Genomic DNA, 24,700 nt, shown 5'->3' with positions numbered 1-24,700 from the left:
AGGTTTTGATGTTGGTGTGCTGTGCCTCTTTTTCGCCACACATAGTGTTGTGTGTTTCTTCCAAACAACTCATTTTGGCTTCATCTGTTCACAGACTATTTTGCCAGTACTGCTTTGGAACATCCAGGTGCTCTTGTGCAAACTGTAAACATGCAGCAATGTTTTGTTTGCACAGCAGTGGCTTCCTCTGTGGTATCCTCCCATGAAATCCATTCTTGTTTAGTGTTTTACGTATTGTAGATTCGCTAACAGGGATGTTAGCATTGCCAGTGACTTTTGTAAGTCTTTAGCTGACACTCTAGGATTCTTCTTCACCTCATTGAGCAGTCTGTGCTATGCTCTTGCAGTCATCTTTACAGGACGGCCACTCCTAGGGAGAGTAGCAGCAGTGCTGAACTTTCTCCATTTATAGACAATTTGTCTTACCGTGGACTGATGAACAGCAAGGCTTTTGGAGATACTTTTATAACCCTTTCCAGCTTTATGCAAGTCAACAATTCTTAATCATAGGTCTTCTGATAGCTCTTTTGTGCGAGGCATCATTCACATCAGGCAATGCTTCTTGTGAAAAGCAAACCCAGAACTGGAGAAGACTCCAGTTGGCTGACATCTCACTCCAATTAGCAATTGGAGATGTCATTAGTCTAGGGGTTCACATACTTTTTCCATCTGCACTGTGAATGTTTACATGGTGTGTTTAATAAAAACATGGCAGCATTTCATTCTTTGTGTGTTATTAGTTTAACCCCTTAAGGACACATGCCATGTGTGGCATGTCATGATTCCCTTTTATTCCAGAAGCTTGGTCCTTAAGGGGTTAAGCAGACTGTGATTGTCTATTGTTGTGACTTAGATGATGATCAGATCACATTTTATGACCAATTTGTGCAGAAATCCATATCATTCCAAAGGGTTCACATACTTTTTCTTGCAACTGTATTTTGGTAATATAGAATCGTCCAAATTACATTTTTCTTTAAATTGTTTAAATGTTAAAAGTGAATTCCCTGAAAAGAAATTGTCCAACTTATATATATAATGGGAGTGTCAAAAAGTTAGATCTAGAGAGGGTGAGTAATAATTTAGAATTGATAATGGCATTGCTCGTGATAACTGGAGATGGTCTAACACAACCAAAAAGAATATCCCACGCCTTGAGGGTAATCTTGGTTGAAGGAATCGTGTTTAGCATTAGGGCGTCTTTTTAAAGGGACACTCCAGGCACCTAGGCCACTTCTGCCCATTGGAGTGGTCTGGCTGTTAACTCCTACTACCCTTAACCCTGCAAGTGTAATTATTGCAGTTTTCATAAACTGCAATATTTACCTTGAAGGGTTAACTCCTTGTCTAGTGGTTGTCTCCTAGACAGCCACTAGAGGACACTTCTGTCTTCATAGAATGTCTATGTGAGGACCTCCAGCATCGCTGAAATACCCATAAGAAAGCATTGAAAGCATTATTCAGGGGGCGTGGCCAACTGCCGAGGTGGACGGACGCATGGAGTGAGAGAGCTCCCGGTCCGATACAGCCTAAAGCGTGAATTACAGCAGCTCTCACCCCCGGCAGCCGGCAAAACACAGACGAGGTATCTCACTACTGCCTCACATGGCCCCGGCGAAACAAACAAAGCTGACGGATCCGATCCGCCATGCTAAAAAAGACCGGTCGCGGCCGGCGCAAGATGGCGGCGTCGAGGAGCTGGAATCCTCACAGGCTTCAAAACCTCACTCAGATCATGAGGAGCAGTGTTACACAGACGCTCCAGTCACAGAAAATAAACTATATGCAATGCTGCAAGACTTCAGGCTTATTCTACAATCTGATTTTAAAAAAGCCACAAATTACATTAAGAAAGAGATCGCAGAACTGGGGGAAAGAACAAATAATCTGGAAGCCCAAACCAATGAAATATGCATGGCGCAAGACACCATGGCAGACACCGTTTAATCATTGGTGGAGGAACAGCAATTCCTAAAAAGGAAGATAGCAGACATGGAAGACCGCTCACGGCGAAACAGTATACGTTTTCACGGAATTCCAGAAAGCGTCACAAGAGACCAGCTGCCCCACTATCTTACATCTCTTTGCAAGTCCCTGGTGCCAGATATAGCGGACCCAGAATGGCTCATGGACCGGGCCCACCGGTTACCGAAACCGCAAAATCTGCGCCAAGACACACCACGCGACGTGGTAGCACGTTTCCACTACTATAAAACGAAAGACTCTCTGCTGCTGGCGGCAAGGAAACAACCCACACTGCCCGAACCATATGCTGGCATTCAACTATACGCAGACCTGTTGGCTATGACAATGAGCAGGCGAAGATAATTCATCAACGTCACAAAGTCTCTGAGAAACAATGACATACAATATCGATGGGGCTACCCAACAAAGCTACTCATATGGAGAAACGCCAAAACACACACCGTCAAGGAACCGGAGGTGGGAATGTGTTTACTGAAGGAGTGGGGATTGTTCCCGCTAAAGGCCCAGAATGCTTCAACTACTACGTCCCCGAAACAACCGCATGCAGAATGGCAGCTGGCGGGCTCGCCACGCAGAAACAAAGTCTCCGGGACTTGACCCAATAGAGACATACCACAAACCTACTGCCACAAACGACCACCAAGAGACAATCTGATCCAATGTTACCCTTCAGTTATATGTCAGGCTAATGTAATTAGATTGTGAGTATGAAAGTACTTGTACTCTACTAGTGAATGCATAATGCATGCTATGTCCTGGGCGTCCCAAGAGCGCATGGCCCCATGGGAAAGGGGGTGTTTGAACTTACAACACACAAGTAAAGGGGGACTAAGGGCCGACATATGGGGTAACAGAGGAAAAACAGCCTCCATAACTATTGCAGCAAGAGGGAGGGCAAAGGGCAAGGTAGTCACAACTCAGGTTAAACGCACTACGTAACTCTTATAGCAGGTGACGGGGCAGATAAGTAGGTTCCGATGTCTCTGAATATTGGGTCTCCATTACAAATCCCAGGCACTGGTGAGGGGTGGGAACACGTCCCTAAAATAAAAAGGCTGTCACACACCCGGCCCATTCACCCAGGTGCGACCCCAGGATGAGAAGTGAGCTGGGAATGTTCTACCCGCTCACACCTCACCCACGTAGAGTGCTTGTATTCTCAATGGCGCTTTGTATATACTTTTGTTATTACCCACCCAAATCCTCATCCCTGTTTACTACATATTTCCCTCTTTCTTCATGCCCCGGACCGATCTCACACTACACCCCGCGAGACGCAAGCGGCACCATAAGCCCCCAGCACAGCAAGAAACTATACCAAGATCATGGATGATTCTCTAGCAATACTTACACTGAATGTTAAAGGCCTCAACAGCCCACATAAAAGGAGACTAGCAGTGCAAGAAATGACTAAATCCAAGGCGGAAATTATAAGTTTACAAGAGACCCACTTTCTTGTTAGGAACCCACCAAAATTCAATATAAAAAACTATCCCCGAAGCTATCATGCAATGTCCAACAGCAAGGCCAAAGGTGTTTCTATATATTTCCATAGAGACTGGGCATTTAAACCATCCAACCAATACACAAGTAGGGATGGGAGAATACTGATACTAGTGGGCTCCCTGAATGGTCTGTCGGTAACAATAGCTTCAATGTATGCGCCAAACGATAAGCAAAAATACTTCCTCAATACGGTATTTCGGAATATTGACAGGCTCAAAGAGGGTCACACAATCATATGTGGGGACTTTAATTGTGCCCCGGACCCCGATGCAGATATAAAAAGAGATGAGAATAAACCACCACAACAACACTCAATCTCATTAGGCCAACACCTTGGGAAACTGATGCACGGACATGACTTATACGACACCTGCAGAGGTCTTAACCCGAGTGGGAGAGACTACACATACTATTCAGCAGTCCATAGGATCTACACGAGAATTGATCTCTGCTTACTAGACACTAAAACACTGCCCTTTGCCACTAAAGCACACATAGGACCGATTACGTGGTCCGACCATGCTCCACATATCATGACCATACGAATCCCGTATCCAGCAAGAGGACGGGGTACATGGCGTCTGAATAACAGTCTGTTAGACTTGCCAGAACACCTTAGGAGAATACAAACCCGGGCAGAGGAATACTTCACTGATCATGCTCACTGCTCGTTGTCCGAAACCACACAATGGCTGGTCCATAAGGCGGTCATAAGGGGCGAATTAATTCAAATAGGAGCTAGAACAAAAAGACTACACAAGACGTCACTGCACACTATAGAGCAAGACTTGGCCAAGGTGGAATCCATCCACAAAACAAACCCCACGATAAAAACACATAAACAGCTAATGTCACTTCGCACGGCACTGCACAACCTCCACCTCGCTGCAACAGAACGACACTTGAGGTTCTTGAAGCAATCATACTACGTAATGGGTAGCAAAGCAGGTAGACTGTTGGCTAGGAAAGCGAAACAAACAAAACTGTAATCCAAAATCCCATACACAACCTCCGACACTGGGGATAAACTCTACAGCCCCCAAGATATAGTGAACGAATTAGCGAAATACTACGCCTCACTATATCAATTAGAAAATGACCCTAAAACACACCAACCGACAGATGACGAGATCATCCACTTTCTAGATAGAGCACCTTTAGTCAGCCTAACACAGGTACAATGCACTCAACTAGACTGTCCGTTCACAGAGGACGAAGTAGAGACCGCAATCAAATCCCTACCCAAGCATAAGGCCCCCGGACCTGACAGGTTATCCAACTATTATTACATAAAACTGGTCAAACAACTAATCACACCTCTTACTAAATTATTTAATCACATAAAAGAAGTAGGGATCATGCCCAAAGAAATGCTGGAAGCACATATCGTAACATTAGCCAAACCCAACAAACCCCCTACACACTGCGCAAACCTACGCCCAATTTCCCTCTTGAATGCAGACACCAAATTATACGCCAAGCTCATAGCATCCAGACTCAAACAAATCCTTCCAGACCTCATCTCGGAAGAGCAAGCGGGCTTCGTCCAAGACTGGCAAGTAGAGGATAACACCAGACACTTCGTGAAACCTGATAGAGTGGGCAAATGCCTCACACCAAGCAGGACTATTGCTAGCGCTAGATGCTGAAAAGGCATTTGACCGCCTGCACTGGAAATATATGCTACTTACACTCACCAGGATGGGGTTCCCACTGGCCTTCAGGTCAAGCATAATGGCACTGTACCAAGACCCATCAGCAAAAGTGTTTAGCACCGGCTTCATTTCAGATAAGCTTGACATACGTAATGGCACCCAGCAATGGCCCCCTTTTCCTTCTATTTTTTATTTTATGTTTAGTACCACTGATAAGGATAGTGAAACAGGACCCCACCATACATGGGCTGAATACCCCGGGGGGCACCAAAAACTTGCTCAGTGTGCAGACGACATACTGCTGTTCATTACCAAACCAGAGTCCTCATTACCCTCACTTGGGCAATGGGCTTGCTGGCAAGATATGGGAACATATCGTACTACAAGAACAACATAACCAAAACGCAAGCTTTGCCAATTAACTTACCAAAGACTGTGTTGGAAAGATTAAAATCCCCGGGTTTACAGGTGGGAAAGTGGCTGAACAAAGGAGCGAGATTGGTCAGTGACTTAATGACGGGAGACGAGATAAAACCATTCCCTGACTTAAAAGAAGAGTTGGAACTAGACCCTAGAGACCTGTATCTCTACCTAAGAATTAAAAACATAATACAAACCCGGTAGCAAACATACAGTCATTTGAAACAAAACTCCGACACTCAAACCAAGCCACTTATCACTGAGCAAATTCGCAAAACCTCTCTCCCTGTGTTATAATGTGATCATCGCAGGCACTATCCCAGGTAAACTTCAGTACATGTCAAAATGGGAGAAAGAACTAGGCTATCAAATCCCCCAAGCGCATTGGCAGTCAGCAATGGCAAGTACAAAACAGGCATCGAGCAGCCTTTCGCTATGGGAGGCTTATTGCAAAATAAATATGAGGTGGTATTTAGTACCACAGAGGCGAACCTGTGCTGGAGATGCGAGGCAGACACTGGGACCATGCTCCACATTTTCTGGACATGCCCTACACTGGAAAGCTACTGGAAACAAATCCAAACCATGATCTCCCGCAGGACTAGCATGTGTATCCCTCTGCACCCAGAAAAATACTTACTCCACAAAATGGATACAATTAGTGTATATGAGAAAATGGCCAGCAAAATTAAAGGGTGTTCAGATAAATACGACAAGGAGTGGGCCTGTTGGTCAGCTACTTAGACACCTAGTGGTATTACAGGGAGAAAGTTACGCAAGGGCTAAGATATCGTTCACTCCCTCAAGATGCGCAGTCAATGTGATAAAACTTGCTAGCTTGCAATATGTGAAAGAGTCCAGGGTTCCCCCTCACCCCCCCCCCCTTTTTTCCTTCTGTACCCTGTTCCCAAGTTAGACATAAAGTTAATGGAAAGAATGGTACGTTGCTATATGCACCACATCAGAAATCATCTGACAAATGAACTGACAAGTTACATGACGAAATGTAAATGTTACATGCGAACAATGTTCATGTAAGTGAAATGTAATCTGCACAACGTGATATGTGTTGCAAATAAGAATTCAATAAAAACGATAAATGAGAAAGAAAGCATTATTCGATGCTTTCCTATGGGGAGGTCTAATCTCTTAAGAAAGAAAGACTAACCAATTTAGATAAAAAAAGAGACACACAGGAATTCTATGATTCTTCACAAAAGATTAAAAGAAATGTAGAAAAAATAGAGACTGAAACTAAAAAAATCTAAATAAGCAAATACAACCGAGACAAATACGATGATCAAGTAAGAACAAACAACACCAGAAAACACCAAAACAAAGAGAAATACACCCATACAAGAAATTAAAACAACAGTATAAACAAAAAACAACTTATACCACTTCTAGAAAATACACATATAGACAAAGATTAAGATCTAACCATCAACACAACAAACAATATTCTCCTAGAAGACACTCCTCAACACGACGGTCACCTACACCCAATTACAGGCATAACAAATAGAGAAAAAAAATACACAAATGACACTTAACCAAGATAAAGATCATCACATATGGCAACAAAAAAGATATCACACAATATAGATCCAAACCACGTGAGCCTACACCACTAGTAGTTAGACCCAAAACAAATAGATACACGCACCGAGATATATCCCCCAAGAAAAGAAGGGAACAGGATAAATACTCATGGGATAATGTTACCTCAAAAACACATAACAGATTAAGATCACCCACAGACCTGTTAAAGAATAGGGGAAAGACAACACCCCTTGGTCCAGAATAAACCAGACCAAGGATGAAGAAAAGGGTTATAGAGGTCTAGCCCTAGAGAACAAACAACTGGAAAGAAGAACTGAAAACTGGAGAGGCGAAAGAATCATGCAGAGCAAGGATTTGATGTCTAATAAAATTCGATTATTATTTTGTGCAAGTTTTTATTAAATTTAATACGTATGAGGTAGTACTGGGGAGGGGGCTGTTTTCCTTGCTCTTCAGGATTCTTTCTCCTCTCCAGTTTTCAGTTTTTCTTTCAAGCTGTTAAAGAATAATAAATATCACATGCTATCCTTTTGAGAGAATTTGGATGAGACATCTTTTTTAGAAATACCCATGAACAAAGAACGACACACAAATCACCTTCCATTTACTCCTGTATTAGGGAGAAAAAGGTCCCTAGAGGAAGAAGAGCAGGAAGAAAGCACAACTATAATAAAAAAAAGGGAGAACAGACCGATTTTAGAACTAAAAAAAAGACATCAAAGATACAGGGGTTTTCAATCCATCCAATAAAGTACTCACCAGTCTACAAATAAATGTTCTAAGCAAAGGTTTAAAATACGCACCAACTAAAACTTTCAACAATTTTCAGGCTTTTATAGACTCGAACAAGTTTGTGAGAAACGAAACCTTAAAACGATTTTATCTTACTAAAAATGCAGAACAAGATAAACAACATACCCCTGTAGAAACAACAGAATCGAACAACCAAATGATCATTTTAAAAATAGTTTTTTAAAAAAATTAATCTTCTTTTTATCCTTCTTATTACAAATCAGGTACACTAGAATTTTTTGAAAAGAAAGTCAATGGAGACTTAAACAAAATAAATATGACAAATTTAATTTAAACAAAAAAGAAAGAGAAGTCATTAAAAAAATGCAAAATGACAAAACAATAGTAATAAAACCAGCGGACAAGGGGGGAGGTTTAGTGATTTTGTCCAAAGATATATATGAGACTGAAGCATATAATCAACTAAATGACACACAAACATACCAGAAACTAAACAAAGACCCTACAAACAATGTAAAAACCCTCCTAATAAAACTTCTAGATGAAGATCAATATACAATATGCCAAAATCCCAGTTATTTATTTTCTACCGAAGATTCATAAAGACCCAAATAACCCACCCAGTAGACCAATAGTCTCCGGTATACGATCTATTTTAGCTAATCTCTCTGAGTACATTGATGTTATGCTCCAACCATATGTAAAATTAACAAAATCATACCTCAAAGATACAATAGACCTACTTAACAAACTCAATACTATCACATGGAAAGAAAACTACATCCTCATCACTTGTGATGTAAAATCATTATACACTATTATTCCACATAATAAAGGTACCACAGCCATTACAATTTTTCTGGAAAAATATAACAATATAAACCCAACCCAAGTATTTTTTTTTAATAGAGGGCATAAACTAGGGGCATAAACTAAACATAATTACTTTTGGTTTGCCAACTCTTTCTTCCTAAAAAACAAACGGCACTACTATGGGAACCAGGTTTGCCCCCAGCTATGCCAACCTCTTCATGGCAGAATGGGAAAATAGATATATATGGGAGGGGCATGGCTGGGGAGCAAGCCTGGTCTCCTACTTTAGATTCATCGACGATCTTTTATTTATTTGGGATGGCTCCATATCCGAAGCAAAAGATTTTTATCAATTATTTAAATACAAATACAGAGGGCATTGTTTTAACAGCCGATTTTAGTCTAAAGGAAGTAACCTATTTAGACTTAGATATTTATATTAAAGACTGCACTCTTTTAACAAAAACAAATTTTTAAAAAGTACATGCTAATACGTATATTAGCCAAGATAGCTGCCATAACCCAGTATGGCTAAATGGGGTACCAAAAAGTCAACTCCTTGGATTAAGAAGAAATTGTTCAGAAAAAGACACCTTTCAAATACAGGCTAATAAAATCAAACAGAAATTTATAGAAAAGGGGTATAAACCAAAGTATTTAGACAAAGAAATAGAACAAATAGGTAACAGAGAAAGATGATCATTATTAACAAAAAAAATCATAAAATTTGACCAGACAATAAATTTACCCTCCCTTTGATATGTGATTATAACAACAAAAGAAAACAGATTAAAAGAATAAAAAATAAACATTAGAACATATTTTTTATTCTTTTAATCTACTAAAAAGAATCTTACCCGATAAACCAACCATAATATTTAGAGGCACCCCAAACTAAAAATGAAACTTACTAAGAACTACACTAAACATAAACATACACAGGAAAAAAACAAACACATTTTTTTAAACACTAAGAAAGGTTTTTGTAATGTATGTGCAGCATGTAAGAAAACGCAAAAAAATGACAAATTCATCCTAAATTTTAACCCCTTAAGGACACATGACATGTGTGACATTTCATGATTCCCTTTTATTCCAGAAGTTTGGTCCTTAAGGGGTTAAATCAATGAATACAAACAAATCGTTTAGCATATAGGATATAATAAAGTGCAACAGTACTAATGTAATATATTTGTTAGAGTGTCCCTGCAGACTAAAATATGTTGGCAGGACAATTAGACCACTAAAAGTGAGAATAAGCGAGCATATAGAAAAAGGACTCATGAGCCACTCTGTTTCCGCCCACTTTATACTGCACAATAAAGACTCTAGTCAATTAAAATTCATAGGAATTGCCAAATATAAACCACATTGGAGAGGAGGTGACAATATTAAAAATATAAGTAAACTAGAAATGGAATGGGTCCACCGCCTAGACACCCTCCACCCAAGCGGTCTCAATATAGAATCGACCTCTCAAAATTAGAAAATCCCTACCGCCCACCTGGAATCCTTAAACACCCACTAGTAGGCGGTAGGGACCAGGTTGATGACCCATGGTGTATAGGATCCTTCAGTATCGAGAAGCTTTTATCTATTTATTAATGTAAGCTTTGGTGTAATTGTTGGGATGTACCATTAATGTCATTTAGAATATTTCTCGATACTGAAGGATCCTATACCCCTTTTAAGTGCGCATATAATTAGCACAATACTGGGCTGTTGCTACTCTGTTCGTAAAGCTAAGATCTTGCGCATTTAGCCCGATTTGGACATGCGCACTTCTACTCTAGACCTTATCGGCTTAGTTATTTCTGCACATGCATACTCTTCCCGATATAATTGGGCGATATCAGGTGGATTCTATTGGTGAATTTGACTTGGAGACTTCCCTCTACGGATAGGTAGGAGAGGTTTGCGTTATTTAATGAGGGGGATTTTTAGAATTTAAATATTTGCCCTTGAGAAAGGCTTTTAGACCGAAACGCGCGTCGGGCTTTCGATGCGTAATGTATCTATGGTTTTAGCATTCTTGTAGTTGACTGTACTGGCAGCCTTTCTTTATTTTCCTCTATTAATATCTCCCTGTCCTTTCGATTTACCTACTGCCCTATTAGCTGGGTAATAACTTTACTGATTTATATTATCGCTAGGTGACTATAACTAGACCTGTATATATGTATATTTGCAATGTAAGGAATTTTTGATTGAAATAGGAGATATTTATTATTCGACCCACTCTCTCCCAGTACACCTGGGCATGGCATGTTGCATATCAGGCATCAATTGACTATTGACAGGCTGTACTCCCCTGTAGTGATTCTGCAATAGTTTCTTTACTAGCTGCCACTTTGTTTCAACTCTCACTTATGTGAGTCGACTAGTGCTGCTGATCAGTTACATTTGTAGAACTGTTGCAATTTTGTTAGGGGATTAAAGCCCTATAGTCATTTCTAGTCAGATATATTTCCAGTCACTACTGATATGATTTTAATTCCCTAGTTTATAGGACAAGTGTGTGTTTTTGATTCTATTTTTTTGTCTTTCAATAAAGTTAATTATTATTTTGCAAGCGCACACATTGAATGTTCATCAAGGGGTAGTGGTTCTGAGGAGATTTACCCCTTCTTAGAGGGATGTTTTCTCCTCACTATTCTATGCTTTTTACTTTTAAAATAGTTTTATTCATTCTGTTTATTAATAAAGATTCGGTTTTAATACCCAGTCACTCTTGAGCTCCTTATACTCTCACCATCACTCTGCTGTTCCGGATCTACATATATCCCTAGGTGGGGATTGTTCCACCTAAAGCTCCATACACTAGAGCAGGTCATTGCTCTAGCAAATGTAAGTAGGTCTAATATTATTTACTTATCCTACTTTTACATACAAATATATAAATAGCGGTGTATGGGATAAAGTGCATAAACAGTGCAGGTCAGCCACTCCAGATAAGGGATCACTCCCAATTCCCAAAGAGTTATACAAATATACAAACAGTATAGTTCAAGAACATATACCAGTGGGGGCGTACAATCGCAAAACGTGCGTATATTTACCATACATATTCATGACGATCATATAAAGAAAAGAATAAAAAAACATACATAGTGAAGTATTTAATGTCATATAATACCAAATGAAAATGAAAATAAAAATACACACTCACAAAGAAGATGGCACAAAGAGACTTATATCTAATTGTGCAAAAACGCTTGTCAACTCCTCCTGGGTTAAGTCCCCTTTAAATGCAGGTCCAATATCGATGCCTTCTAAAGGTGAGTATGTAGGAAGATCAACCAGGCAAGGATAAGTATGGCGTCTTCGGGGTGGTGTTGGCAGGCGGAGTGGAAACTAAACCTTAGATACTATGTATGGTTTTTATTCTTTTCTTTATATGATCATTGTGAAATACGTATGGTAAATATACTCACGTTTTGTGATTGTGGCGCCCCCGCTGGTATATATACTTTTACATACGTACTGTACCATTGGTGTACGTCCTTATTTTTTTCATATGATGAACCGCACTACCTTGGGAATCTGATACCAGCAAAAAGAAATCCTTAGACAGGGATTGTTCCATCTAGGCTCCTAAAATAGAGCTTTTTAAGCTCTGGAAAACATGAATGCCCCTTTGGAATATATCTTTAATCACCATATTATTCATAACATACTGCACTATCATTGTACTTTTATTTCCTTTTTTTTTTTTTAAGAGTAAGAAACATAATTGCAAAATCTGTTGCTACCTTTTTATGTATGATTTTATTATAATAATTCTTAGCGCTGTCCACCTAATTTACTAGCTTATTTTGTTTTATTGTTCATAAGCTAAAAGGAACTCCTTGTTGGTGAATAGCCGCTTTATTGGATAGAGAGCACTTTTTTCAGCAGCTACAACAGACTGCAGAGACAGCCTACAGATCAGGTAAGTGAGGGATGAGGGGGCAGCCTACAGATCAGGTGAATGAGGGATGGGGGGCAGCCTACAGATCAGGGAAGTGAGGCATGGAGGGGCAGTCTATAGATCAGGGAAGGGAGGCATGGGGGGGGCGCCTATAGATCAGGGAAGGGAGGCATGGAGGGACAGGTTATAGATCAGGGAAGTGAGGTATGGGGGGCAGCCTATAGATCAGGGAAGTGAGGGGGGGAGAGACAGCCTAGAGATCAGGTAAATGGGGGTGGACACAGCCTATAGATCAGGTAAGTGAGAGATGGGGGATCCACCTACAGATCAGGTAAGTTAGAGATGGGGGAGACAGCCTATAGAAAGGGTCCACAAGGAGCAGGAAGGTAAAGTAAGATAAGGAGAAGAAAGGAGAAGGAACAGAAATGAGCAGGAAAGGTAAAGTAGGAGAAGGAGCACAAAGGGGGCAGGAAGGGGCAGCAAGAAGCTGGAAGGGTCAGCAAGGAGCTGGAAGGTAAAGCAGCACAAAGGTAAAGTAGAAGGAGCAGAAAGGGTCAGCAAGGAGCTGGAAGGTAAAGCAGCACAAAGGTAAAGTAGAAGGAGCAGAAAGGGTCAGCAAGGAGCTGGAAAGGGCAGCAAGGAGCAGGAAGGGACAGAAGGAGCACACAGGTAAAGTAGGACAATGAACAGAAATGAGCAGGAAGGGACATCAAGGAGCAGAAAGGGTCAGCAATGAGCTAGAAGGGGCAGAAGGAGCACAAACGTAAAGTAGGAGAAGGAGCAGAAATTAGCAGGAAGGGTCTGCAAGTGGCAGCAAGGAGTAGGGAGGGTCTGCAAGGAGAAGGAAGGGTCTGCAAAGAGCAGAAAGGGGCAGAAGAAGTACAAAGGTAAAGGAGCAGAAAGAATCAGAAGGAGCACAAAGATAAAGTAGGAGAAGGGTAGCAAGGGGCAGCGAGGAGCACAAAGGTAAAGTAGGAGAAGGAGCAGAAAGGGTCTGCAAGGAGCAGAAAGGGATCAGAAAGAGAAAAGAGCAGAAGGAGCAAAGGAAGAGAGAAGACAGTGTCAGAAGAAAAAGAAGACTGTGTCAAATGAAGGAGATGAAAAGGAGATTGGAGCAAGGACAAGTGAAGGACAAGTAAAGTGAACCCCCCACTTTATTCTAGACACCACATCAAAAGGCTTTGGTACCTGGGCCTGGCAGGGAAACTTTGGACCTTCTCATAAAAAAAAAAATATATCAGTGTTAATGTGTTCACCTTTTGTATATAAAAAAAATGTGTACACAATGATACAATGGATGTGATAGGCTCAACACGTATGGAGGGATCCCCTTAACCCCCACAATGAAACAAACATGCAAACACAATATAAGTGGAGCTCTAAAATACCTGGATAAAAATATTGAGGATAATTTTACAATGGTGGGGTGTCCCCCTTTGGTACAATATAAAAATATAGATGCAATAATAAACAATTCACATAAAAGGTTTCTAATAAATGTATTTTTGATTCAAAGAACGGTCATGTAGAAACGATTAATTGATTTTATGTTCACTTTTTTGGGGTTATATGTACTTCATTGGAACTTTCAGTAAGCCAAATTGTGGATAGAAAAATGTCTTTGTTTAGAAATATGAAAATGGAACGAACACTCGCGTTCCACTGAGAGAAGGAGTAGGTATTAGGTTATGCAATCAGATGAACGGACGTAACGTGCGTTCCATTACATGGAACGTGCGTTCAATTGGAGGCAATTCCAGATGTACAGACTAATAGACAAAATAGACGGAAAGAACGTGCGTTCCACGGAACAGAACGTGCGTTCCACCATGGATACTTCCAGTTACACAGATGCCGGTATTTCACACAATTATGAAGATATAAAAGACGGAACTTGCTGTTACGTTTTGGACTGTAACTACAAAGAATACTTAAGTACTTTCTATTATTATAATATTGTTCATACCATCTGCACTATTGTGTAGATGTAGATTTCTGTAAAGTGATACATCAAGGGTATATATCCTCAATATTTTTATCCAGGTATATCAGAGCTCCACTTTTATTATGTTTGCAATGTGTTCACCTTTATTTACTGAGTGTCAGGAAGCACAGAGTGCTGCTGGGTAGGCGTGTTTGGCTGAGCGGTCAGCTGACACTCTAAGCCAATCAGTAGCTCCCCATTCATAAAAAAGTAAAACATTTTCATGAATCGAGAACTAGTGATTGGCTTAGAGCGTCAACTGACCACTCTAGACACTCTGCAGCACCCATGCCTGACGTCAATCTGCATTTCCTTATACTCTGTTGCAGAAGCTGAATACCACTGAGCGATCTGGAGCTGGAGGAAGCCCTTGGGGTTAAACCATTTGAGAGCAGTTTAACCCCTTAAAGGAAAGAGAGCACCCAGGGGCTTCCTAGCATCATAGCATTTTCATTTAGATTAAGTTGCTATGGTGACCAGAATGCTACTTTAATTTGCTTAAAGGAACACTATAGTGTCAGGAATATAAACATGTATTCCTCACACCATAGTTATTCACCCTGGCTTTATGTGATAATGAATATGCACCTTCCCTTTTGTGACACTGTCAAAAAGGGACCAAGTGGGGGCGTGGCTGGACGCGGAGGAAGATGGCCGCTTGAGCTCTTAGCCCTGCACCACGAGCTAGGCAAAAAGCAATATCAGTGAGAATTCTGCGAGAGATAGCAGGCAATTGACACAATGTCGCAGGCTAAAACTCATAGACAACACGATAAGACGGACAAACTGAATTTTTTCGCCCAGAAAAAGGTTGTGGCCCTGGCGAGGCAATCCGCGGCCACGGGCCTCCAAGATGGCGCCGAACTCTCTGGAGGTAGCAGTCCGAGATCAGAAACGGACCTATCGCAAGAAGGTGACCTACTTACCACCGCCTTCCTAAAACAGGCTCTGGATGATCAATCCCAAAAGCTGATAGCGATCTGGCAAACCAGCGTCCGTGAAGCTCAATCGGGACTTACAAGACATCGGGTTCCGCACGTCACACGTGGAGGCAAAGATGGAGGATCTGGTTGATGCTTACAACAGGTCCACAGATCAGATTCGATCCCTCACTGACCAATTGCACCAATGTGGAGCTAAGCTTATGGATCTTGAGGACAGGTTCTAGATGAGCAACATAAGATTGTGGGGTATACCGGAGATTGATCTCCCGGCGGACCTACCAAGCTATGTGCATGGGTTTTTCAAAATCCTGGCCCCTGAGAACCCCAAGGACATGTTGCTGTTGGACTGCCTGCAGAGGGTCCCGAAGCCCCAGCAAATACCAGCCTTCTTACCCAGAGATGTGCTATTGAAGGCACACTACTTTCATGTGAAAGATCTGTTGATGAAGAGGGGCAGAACCGTGAAAGATCTCCCCACGGAATATGAAAGCATCAAGATGTTCTCTGACCTTTCTGTGGCTACTCTGTGACAATGGAAAACCTTCCAGAGGATAACAGAAATCCTCAGCACAAACCATGTCCTGTATCAATGGGGCTTTCCTATCCGCTTAATAGTTTCCCGGAACGGGACCACCACTGTCATCCACATGGTTGAAAACAGGCTGAACATCCTACACCAATGGAACCGTTGCAAGCGACGTACAGGCCCCCAAGCCTCTGCGGAGAGTAGAGAAAGACTGGTGCACAACTAACTAACATCTCACCGCAAGTATTCTCGCTCGGGGAAGCACTGCTGCCAGCATAAAGATACTGTTCACCAACCACAAGCCTTGTGCTCCTCTAAGGACACACTGTTATGATGTATTTATGAGGGTACTGGGACTGTAATAGGTCACGTAGACCTAATGCTATTTTCCACTGTTCACCAATTGTACATGTAGTACCAAGTTTTATCTTATCTTTCCAATATCCTCATGTGGGCTATAAGTTAAACACAGAGTATAGAACCTGAAGTAAGCATAAGAAATCCCATGTACATACTCGACACATACCCCATAGCTATAGAGTTATGTAAAGGGCATGACAAAGCCTATATCCTACCTACACCATCATCCTCCTTTATTAAAATGCTGCCATGCAGCCCCATAAGGGTTACCAGACTTTCATGGTGCCATGCAATATAGATACCCACGGGATGTCTAATGGTTAATGGTTGTTCATGTTGTGCCTTGTTGTACCCTCCCCCCCCCCCAGTACACTGGTCTCATATGCGTGCCTAACACAAGGTGTGAGATTTGAACAGGGCAGAGATGCTGTGGGAGCCCCAGGGGACCTTCTGGACACCAGTGCCAACACTCCCTTGTGAAGAGATGCCCCTGGGGTCCTGCAATACCCAACAAGATCCATTGTGTAATGTTGAATTTATACCCTCTGCTACCGTTTCATAGAAGTACCCTGTTATCCTTGACTGCTCAGATGTTCCGTTTGGTATATATGTCTAATGCACTGTATGACCAAGTGCCCATACCCCATGTTTATGATAACGAGTGGGTCAGACCACACAGCCCATAACACTACCCACGATGCCTATTTCCTTTCAGGGCTCCAGTTCACGCTGCGCTAAGAAAACACACCGAAGCTCCAATGTAATAAAATGTTTCAACACTGTTTACGGTTGTACTTGTAGTACCGAATGCTGCCCACCTCCCAGGCCATTTGCCTAATCTGTATGCCCAGTGCCCACTGAAGGCTAGGCCCACAGCATTGGACACACGTGGACCCATTGGACACACGTGGGGTGAGGAGCCACATCAGACATAACTCTCTCACTGCTGCCATACTCCTCACAGACACACTCATGACGGCTGCAAGGAGAGCATCGGAACTCACGCATGCAGTACTGCCTTTTTGCCCTCAAATGTAGTTTCACAGCTGAACAGGTAGTACCTTCTACCCAATTACCCGCATCATCTGTACATTTGACGTGTAAAAGGGGAAAAGTCCTATAGATTTTGAACCTGGTAATGGTGCCCCATGGTCAGTTTCTAGTACAACACCCTAGCCATAGTGCCCCGTTGTCTCACAGAATCCAAGCCATTCTACACTCCCCCCCCCCAAGCTTCTGTCCCACAGCGACGCCTCACTACGCACAAATATAGGTACTTTCACAAAGCTCCACTGTTGTTTTGCTGAAATGGTTCCTATATGTTACTTATGAAGTTGTGCACGTAGCACCTCACTCATTTAGCCTGCTCAGGCCAACAGTTGCCTACCACCTCCGATCCCATGCCCCCCACGGCGCTGCACCTCTGCAGATCAGGCTTATCTGTATATAACTTTGTTTACAGTTTTTGTTATTCCCCTAAACCCCTGCCCTGCCCTCCCCCCTAGTTACATCCCCAACCCCCCCACCAGACATCCAGCTCCCCCCACCAGGAATGGCATATCCAGGAACACTAGCCAGTTCCCTTTGTATCCCAATTGGGGTAAGGCATTTATATTCAACCATGACTCTAACTCACTTAATAACAGTTCCAACTGTAACTCACACTGAAAGTCTACTCCCATAATGTAAGGGGACTCAACATGCCCCACAAGAGACATATGCTGCTTTAGGAGGCCCGCAGACATTGAAAGCAGACATAGAAAACTCACTTCAAGAAACTCACTTCCTAAAGCAAAAATCCCCCAATTCAGCATGAGATATTTCCCCAACGAATTACTACTCAGCTCACGTATCCAAATCTAGGGGAGTATCCATATATGTCCATAGTTCAGTCGCCTTTGAACTGCTACAAAATATTTCTGATAACCTGGGTAGATACTTGATTGTCATTTGTTTACTGAATAATGCACTGTATACACTAGTGAACTTGTATGCGCCAAACGAGAACCAGAGAAACTTCCTGCTTAGTGTACTCACAAAGATGGCAGCTGCGCAGAGAGGTACCACTGTGATTTGTGGAGACATAAATCACATCCTGGACCCCCACCTCGATACCTCAGTGCCCTCCCACGCAGGCAGACAAAAATCATTCAAACCACATGCACCCTGGGCGACATTTTATGGTCTGACCACGTGCCAGTTATAGCCAACTTTAGAGATAACTTTACATACAGGGGCTGCAACCCATGGAGACTTAAAGAATCAATCTTGGAAGAGGAAAAAAATTACGCTTGGAGTTAGAGTCCAAACTTAGACACTACTTCTCCACCAATGAGACACCAGAGACATCACCGACATTAGTGCGGAGAGCCCATAAGGCGGTTTGTACACGGTTTGTTTATAAGACGAGCCTCCTACCTTAAACGGATCTCCCAAACCAAATCCTTGAACCTGCTGAGGAAATTGAGGGATTCTTAACCCGAACCCAGCTGACGCTGCACTTATAAACCAACTCCAATCAGAACTCAATGATATAAACATAACCAACACGACACGCACACTTTACAGACTGAAAACTAGAGAATATTGCATGGGTAATAAAGCCAGATTGCTTTTAGCTAGCTGGCTTCGGGAAGCGCAGGCCCACACCAAGATATCATATCTCCTCACACATGATGGGAAAAAGTGATCAAACCCCAAGAGATCAGTGACCTTTTTGCAGAATTCTGTGGGAAACTCTGTAATTTAAAAAATGACCCTACAGTCCACCAACCCACCGAAGGGGAGATAGCTAGTTTCCTACCTAGTGTCAAGTTACCCACACTATCGGCCACACAACAGAAGTCCCTGGCAGAACCCATTTCCCAAACGGAAGTAGACACGGTTTTACAGAACCTGCCACTAAACAAAGCTCCGGGACCAGACGGACTCCCTAACGTGTACTATAAAAAGTTCTCCTCCATCCACGGTTATACAGAACCTGCCACTAAACAAAGCTCCGGGATCGGACGGACTACCTAATGTGTACTAAAAAGTTCTCCTCCATCCTCGCCCCCCGACTGGTCTCGCTTTTTACATCCGCCACCATACTATAATCCATGCCACCAAATATGCTTGTGGCCAATGTAGCCACCTTGCCTAAGCCTGAAAAGTCACCGGTCCAATGTGCCAACTTACGACCCATTTCCTTACTAAACTCAGATTTCACCTCAGTAGTCAAATCGCTGTATAGAGGCAATTTTAGTCCTGCAATGTAATGGACGATATACGAGCAAATGTTGCAATTGTTGTTTCAAAGTTATGTGTTTGCTAGGTTTGGTGTGCTGGGACTATAATTTTAGTAGTAGTTAAGCAAACCATTTATATATAGCAATGTTTTGATCTGAGGTCTGAGAAGGAGTTATGTAGGGGGAGGCGAGCATGCTCATCTAGAATGCGCCTGATACTTCCATTTGCTCAGGGTAGCTAAAATGAAGCTAAAGCCTGATAGACAGCTAGGGGATGTTCATAGTTTATTTATGAGAGTACCTAAAATAGGATACTACATACCTATAAAGAACTTCAGCTTGCTCACGGAGTTAATTTAGACTATTAACAATAATGGGTTAAAGGACCACTGCACCTATAATGCACTTTAGTGTTTTTTTTATGTGTAAAAACTGTGTCCCCTTTTATCATTTTACTAAAAAAGAAATTTTGCAGTAGAAACCTGCTATTTTATGCTTTGTTACACCCGCTGGCTGTTACTTCCTGGTTGTTTAGCTTAGTAGTGCTAAACTCAAGAGACAGGCAATTACCTTGAGCACCTATTTTGCAAAGACCTCTCATTGGACAGCCACATCAATTATGGGTTGGCAAAGGTGAGGGCTTGCAAAAACTGTAAACAAGAGATCTACAGCTTTTTAAAGCTGTTTTCAGATATGCCCGCAGTGAAAAACATGCATGTATGTTTTCATTGGGGGTCCATGTACTAAACAGAGTTGTTCTGTTTATTTTTTTAATTTAAATTGTTTGAGGAGTGTCTCTTTAACTACTACTTGTGCAACTGAAACCCAGGATTTTGTAGTAATTTTGATTATTTCACAGTTCAGTGCTTGGATTTGAAAATGCATGTCAGAAAAAAATAAACAAAGTAGGTAGAATGGAAATGTAAAGTTTTAAAGATACATTTACATCAGTATTGGATTAGCTTCCATATGTACCGGTAAATATCATGAAACATGAAGACCCTGTAAAACTGTATTTTTAATAGTTGTGATGAACAATTCTGTTTGGGTTACATGCATGCTAACTAATCATGTGGTATTAACACACGTGCTAAACACACAGCAATATCACAGTTTGTGGAAAAGATTATTTCGATCTTCAAAAGTATCTATAAAAAACTTACAAAAATAAAATGTTAAAACAAAAAATTTAAGGTCAGACCAGAGCTCTAAATAGCAGTATAATAAAAATGCAATGAAGAATTTAATACAAATAAAGTGAATTAAAATAAAATATAATAAAATGAATGCAATATTTACAGTAAGCAAACACAAACAAGATTATTAGAATAACACTGTTGTTAACCAGCAGCATGTAAAGCTATGGCATGTTGTTTTTAATATATATATATATATATATATATATATATATGCTAACATACATTGTCTACATATGCTGTTATCACAAAGAGTGATACTAACTAGCCATTATACTGTAGTAGTTAGCTTACCTTGTTTGCTGTTCCAAACGTACAGCTCCTTTAAATCCAAGTCGTTTAGTGACTTTGACATGTCCAGCTCTTCTTTGCTGGTGGCATCTTTTAACAGAGTAACATATTCATGCTTAAATTCACACTTCTCACAAATAACTGGATAGATGCTCCTCAAAGGCAAGGTAGGGTTCACTCGCACAACAGCTTTTTGGTTACCAAGGAAGTTTACAACAAGACGTACAGTTTTCTATTAAATAAACAAAAAAACAAAGCAAAGCATTACATTTAGTCAACAAAAAATGTTCTATGAAATTCATGCATAAGACCTGTAGCACAGGTGAGCATGGAATAGTCTTTTTTTTCTTTTTACACTTGATACCTTACATACAGATCAAGTGACGCATTACCATTATTTCTTGAAAAGGGGGAGGCTTAGGTCAATTGAAACAGGAGTTGGCTTTCCCTCCACACAAAGCATGTAAGGTGCACAATTAGCATCTGATACTTTTTTACACATCTAAGTGATGACACATAAATAAGCATTGGGGTTACCTATCCATAGCTCATGCTTTTTGATTCACTTTTGAGTAAGCAGATGATTATGAGACAATAAAACCATAAACAAGTGAATTAGGAAAACATGGGGAAAAGAAATAAAGAAAAGTATTCAATAAAATGCAACAATACTCCTGTATCCACTTATACTAAAAATTTATAAAATAAGAACACACACAAATAAACATACAAAAGTCCAAGAGGGCATCTAATGAGTAACACAAATAGTCAGAATATACTCTTCAAAATGAGCATACGTGACTGCATTTTTTTGGATGGTGAGAAAATCTGCTTATAATTTATTTATTCTGGAGATACTCTTGAGGTTGTCTGAGGTATACAGGAAGTGGGAAAAAAAGTAAGATTTGTTTGATTTAAATTCTTCATCTCACCTTAGCTCAGTGTAATAGTTGTTACACATTTGTTTCACATACCACTTTTTAGAGGTTTGGATGCTGTCTAATCTCTAGACAGTTCTCTATATTGCAGCAGTAGTTTATATTTTTGAAGTCTGAGATTTAGAAATTATCTATCAAACAAATTAAGGCTGGGACTGTTGCAAAGCCACTGCCACAGAGACTTCCTAGGAATGTCAGATAGATTACTGTAGGATCTGGTAGACTTAAAGTTATGGATTAAAGCCTTACTGCACAGTCTGTGTCTCTACATAATCAATTTTCAGCACTTTCAGAGTGTAGTGGTGTTATGGAGACAGGCTCATGCACTGAGTTTGAGAAACCACAATCCTCTTATGTCAAAGCTGTGCTAGACTGCAGCCAATGACAAAAAGGACAATATGATGCCTGATCAGTTGTTGTTCGGAAATTCTATCATAAGAGATGTGGAGTTGGACAACAGTGACTTTGTTTTTTTTTTTGTTTTTTAAGCAGATATCAGACAACTCTTATAGAAATCTCTCAGATCTACACGGTTGTATCATCATGCAACTGCTTTGTAATATCTAAAGAAATCAAATAAGACCAAAATACCTATTAAAAAAATACTTTTTTGCGACCCTCATCCCCGTCTGTCAGTCCGTCTGTCGACCCCTCTGCAGGGATATCAAAAAACTACTTCTAGTCTCCCATATTAGCTATGCATTCAGTAAACCAAGGTTGCCATATCTTGTAGAATCCTTCTAGGTTTAACTGAGAAATAGAGTAACCTTTTTCCATCTTAGCTACATGGTCGATCTGTATTTTAACCTCACTCCAACTTATATGACTCTGACTTTTCCAGTTGCGAGCAATTATAAGCTTCATAGCCATAAAAACTTGAATAGAAAAAAAACTCCTCGATGCTATTGGTAGAATATTCAAGCCATAGTGCAAAATTGCTATTTTTGGATGGGGACAAAAAAAAAAAAAACACCTTAGTCAAGGCAGCAATAACCTTGAATATCACATCGCAGGTCGGTTTAATAAGTTTACACTCCCACCACATATGAAGATTACTTCTGATGCTTTCTCCATACCACCAACAAGCCTCAGACATTAACTGGTTAACTTATGGACAATATGCCATCTGAACATTATATTAAATTGGAGCTCCTGTATATTTATACACTGTGAAGTTCTTTATAAAACTCCAAATTTCAGACCATATTTTCAACTCGCTCTCAATGCCAACCTCTTGAGATCATCTGCTCCATTAGGGAAGCATTTGTCCCAGCATGAAGTACCATCTTTTTAAACAGCCTGTTTGATGGACGTTACAAAGCAGAAAATAACTAGACCATGTCTTCAGAGAATTGGTGTTTTAAAACATAATATTGATTTCTGTATACGTTAAAATATTGTCTCATTGGGATATTAAATTCACTATTTAATTGTGTAATATTTTTAAATCCTTCCCTTGGAACAAATAAAAAATCAACAAACTTTTATATTCTCACTGTTAGGTCAAGAAACTATATTCAAATCAGCGAACAAATCCTCAAATATAGTTACCGGGGCCGCCTTAAATATGTATTTTTTTAACTGACATTTCTTTTAAAATTTCATCAATTTTCTCAAAAGCAATCCTAAAGTAAAATTATCAACGTCCCTAATTCTAGCTCCTAATACATCTTGGTTCATTTATAAAAGGCTTGTCAGATGTTTCACCCCCAATAACTGTTGCTCGATTCAATACCAATCCACAGTTTTTGAGGAGGGGGATTGGATCTTACTTACATGGGTAAGCATACAGGCCTGTGCATACTTCACCATACATGGCAATCCTACTCCTGCTCGATCTTTGTGTCTATACAATGCCTCAACCTCTATTCGAGGGCGCTTATTTCCCCAAATAAATTTACTTACTACCCTTTGAAAATGTTTGCACCATGCCATAGATATTGGAATAGGTATAATTCTAAGGCAATATAGCCATCTCGGTATTATGTATGCTTTGACCAAGTTTATTTTGCCCAGCAGGGACAGATTTAGATTGTTCCAATTACTAGTTTGCTTTATAAGATCCCTGAATAAGGAAGTATATTTTAAATCAAGAATTAGTCCCAGATATTTTGGAATGATTATGCACAAATATCTCAAGTAATCATTAGTCCACGGAAATTAATATTTTTTAGATAATCTATGAATTGTTCCTTTGTCCAAACTTATGTATATATATATATATAATCTTGTAATTTGACATCTCTCCGTATTTATCAGCTTCCATTAGAACTGCCTCTATAGATGTTTCAGGTTCTGTTAAAGTCATCTGCAAACAGATTTAATTTACATATCCGTTTGCCCACTTTAACCCCTACAATTGTTTCCAAAGCCCTAATTCTTGCCGCCAGGGGTTTCAATGTTAAATTATAAAGCATTGGTGCCAGCAGGCAACTCTGTAACCAAACAGAATTAAAACCCTGTCCCACTATTTTAGCTGCAGGAATGGTATATAAGGGCATGACCGAGTTGACTAACCCCTCTCCAGAATAAAAAGCTTTGAGAACCTCCTCCAGGAAGCACCAGTTAACACGATCAAAGGCCTTTTCTGCATCTAAGGCCAAAATAATTGATGGAATTTTCTACGTT

The 24,700-nt window shown here is 40.6% G+C and overlaps 1 protein-coding gene across 1 annotated transcript in view; it reads right to left on the bottom strand.

Annotated features, from left to right (window-relative positions):
• COBL (cordon-bleu WH2 repeat protein) overlaps positions 1 to 24,700 on the bottom strand; it is a 761,158-nt gene that overhangs the window by 425,891 nt on the left and 310,567 nt on the right. The window contains exon 5 of the mRNA XM_063452038.1: positions 21,138 to 21,366. Coding sequence (XP_063308108.1) covers positions 21,138 to 21,366 — 229 coding nt within the window. The remainder of the gene's footprint in view (positions 1 to 21,137; positions 21,367 to 24,700) is intronic.

This window comes from Pelobates fuscus, chromosome 4 (assembly GCF_036172605.1).
Source record: "Pelobates fuscus isolate aPelFus1 chromosome 4, aPelFus1.pri, whole genome shotgun sequence".
Classification (NCBI taxonomy): Eukaryota; Metazoa; Chordata; class Amphibia; order Anura; family Pelobatidae; genus Pelobates; species Pelobates fuscus.
The sequence above is the reverse complement of the archived record's forward strand: the minus strand, read 5'-3'. Positions and strand labels throughout refer to the sequence as shown.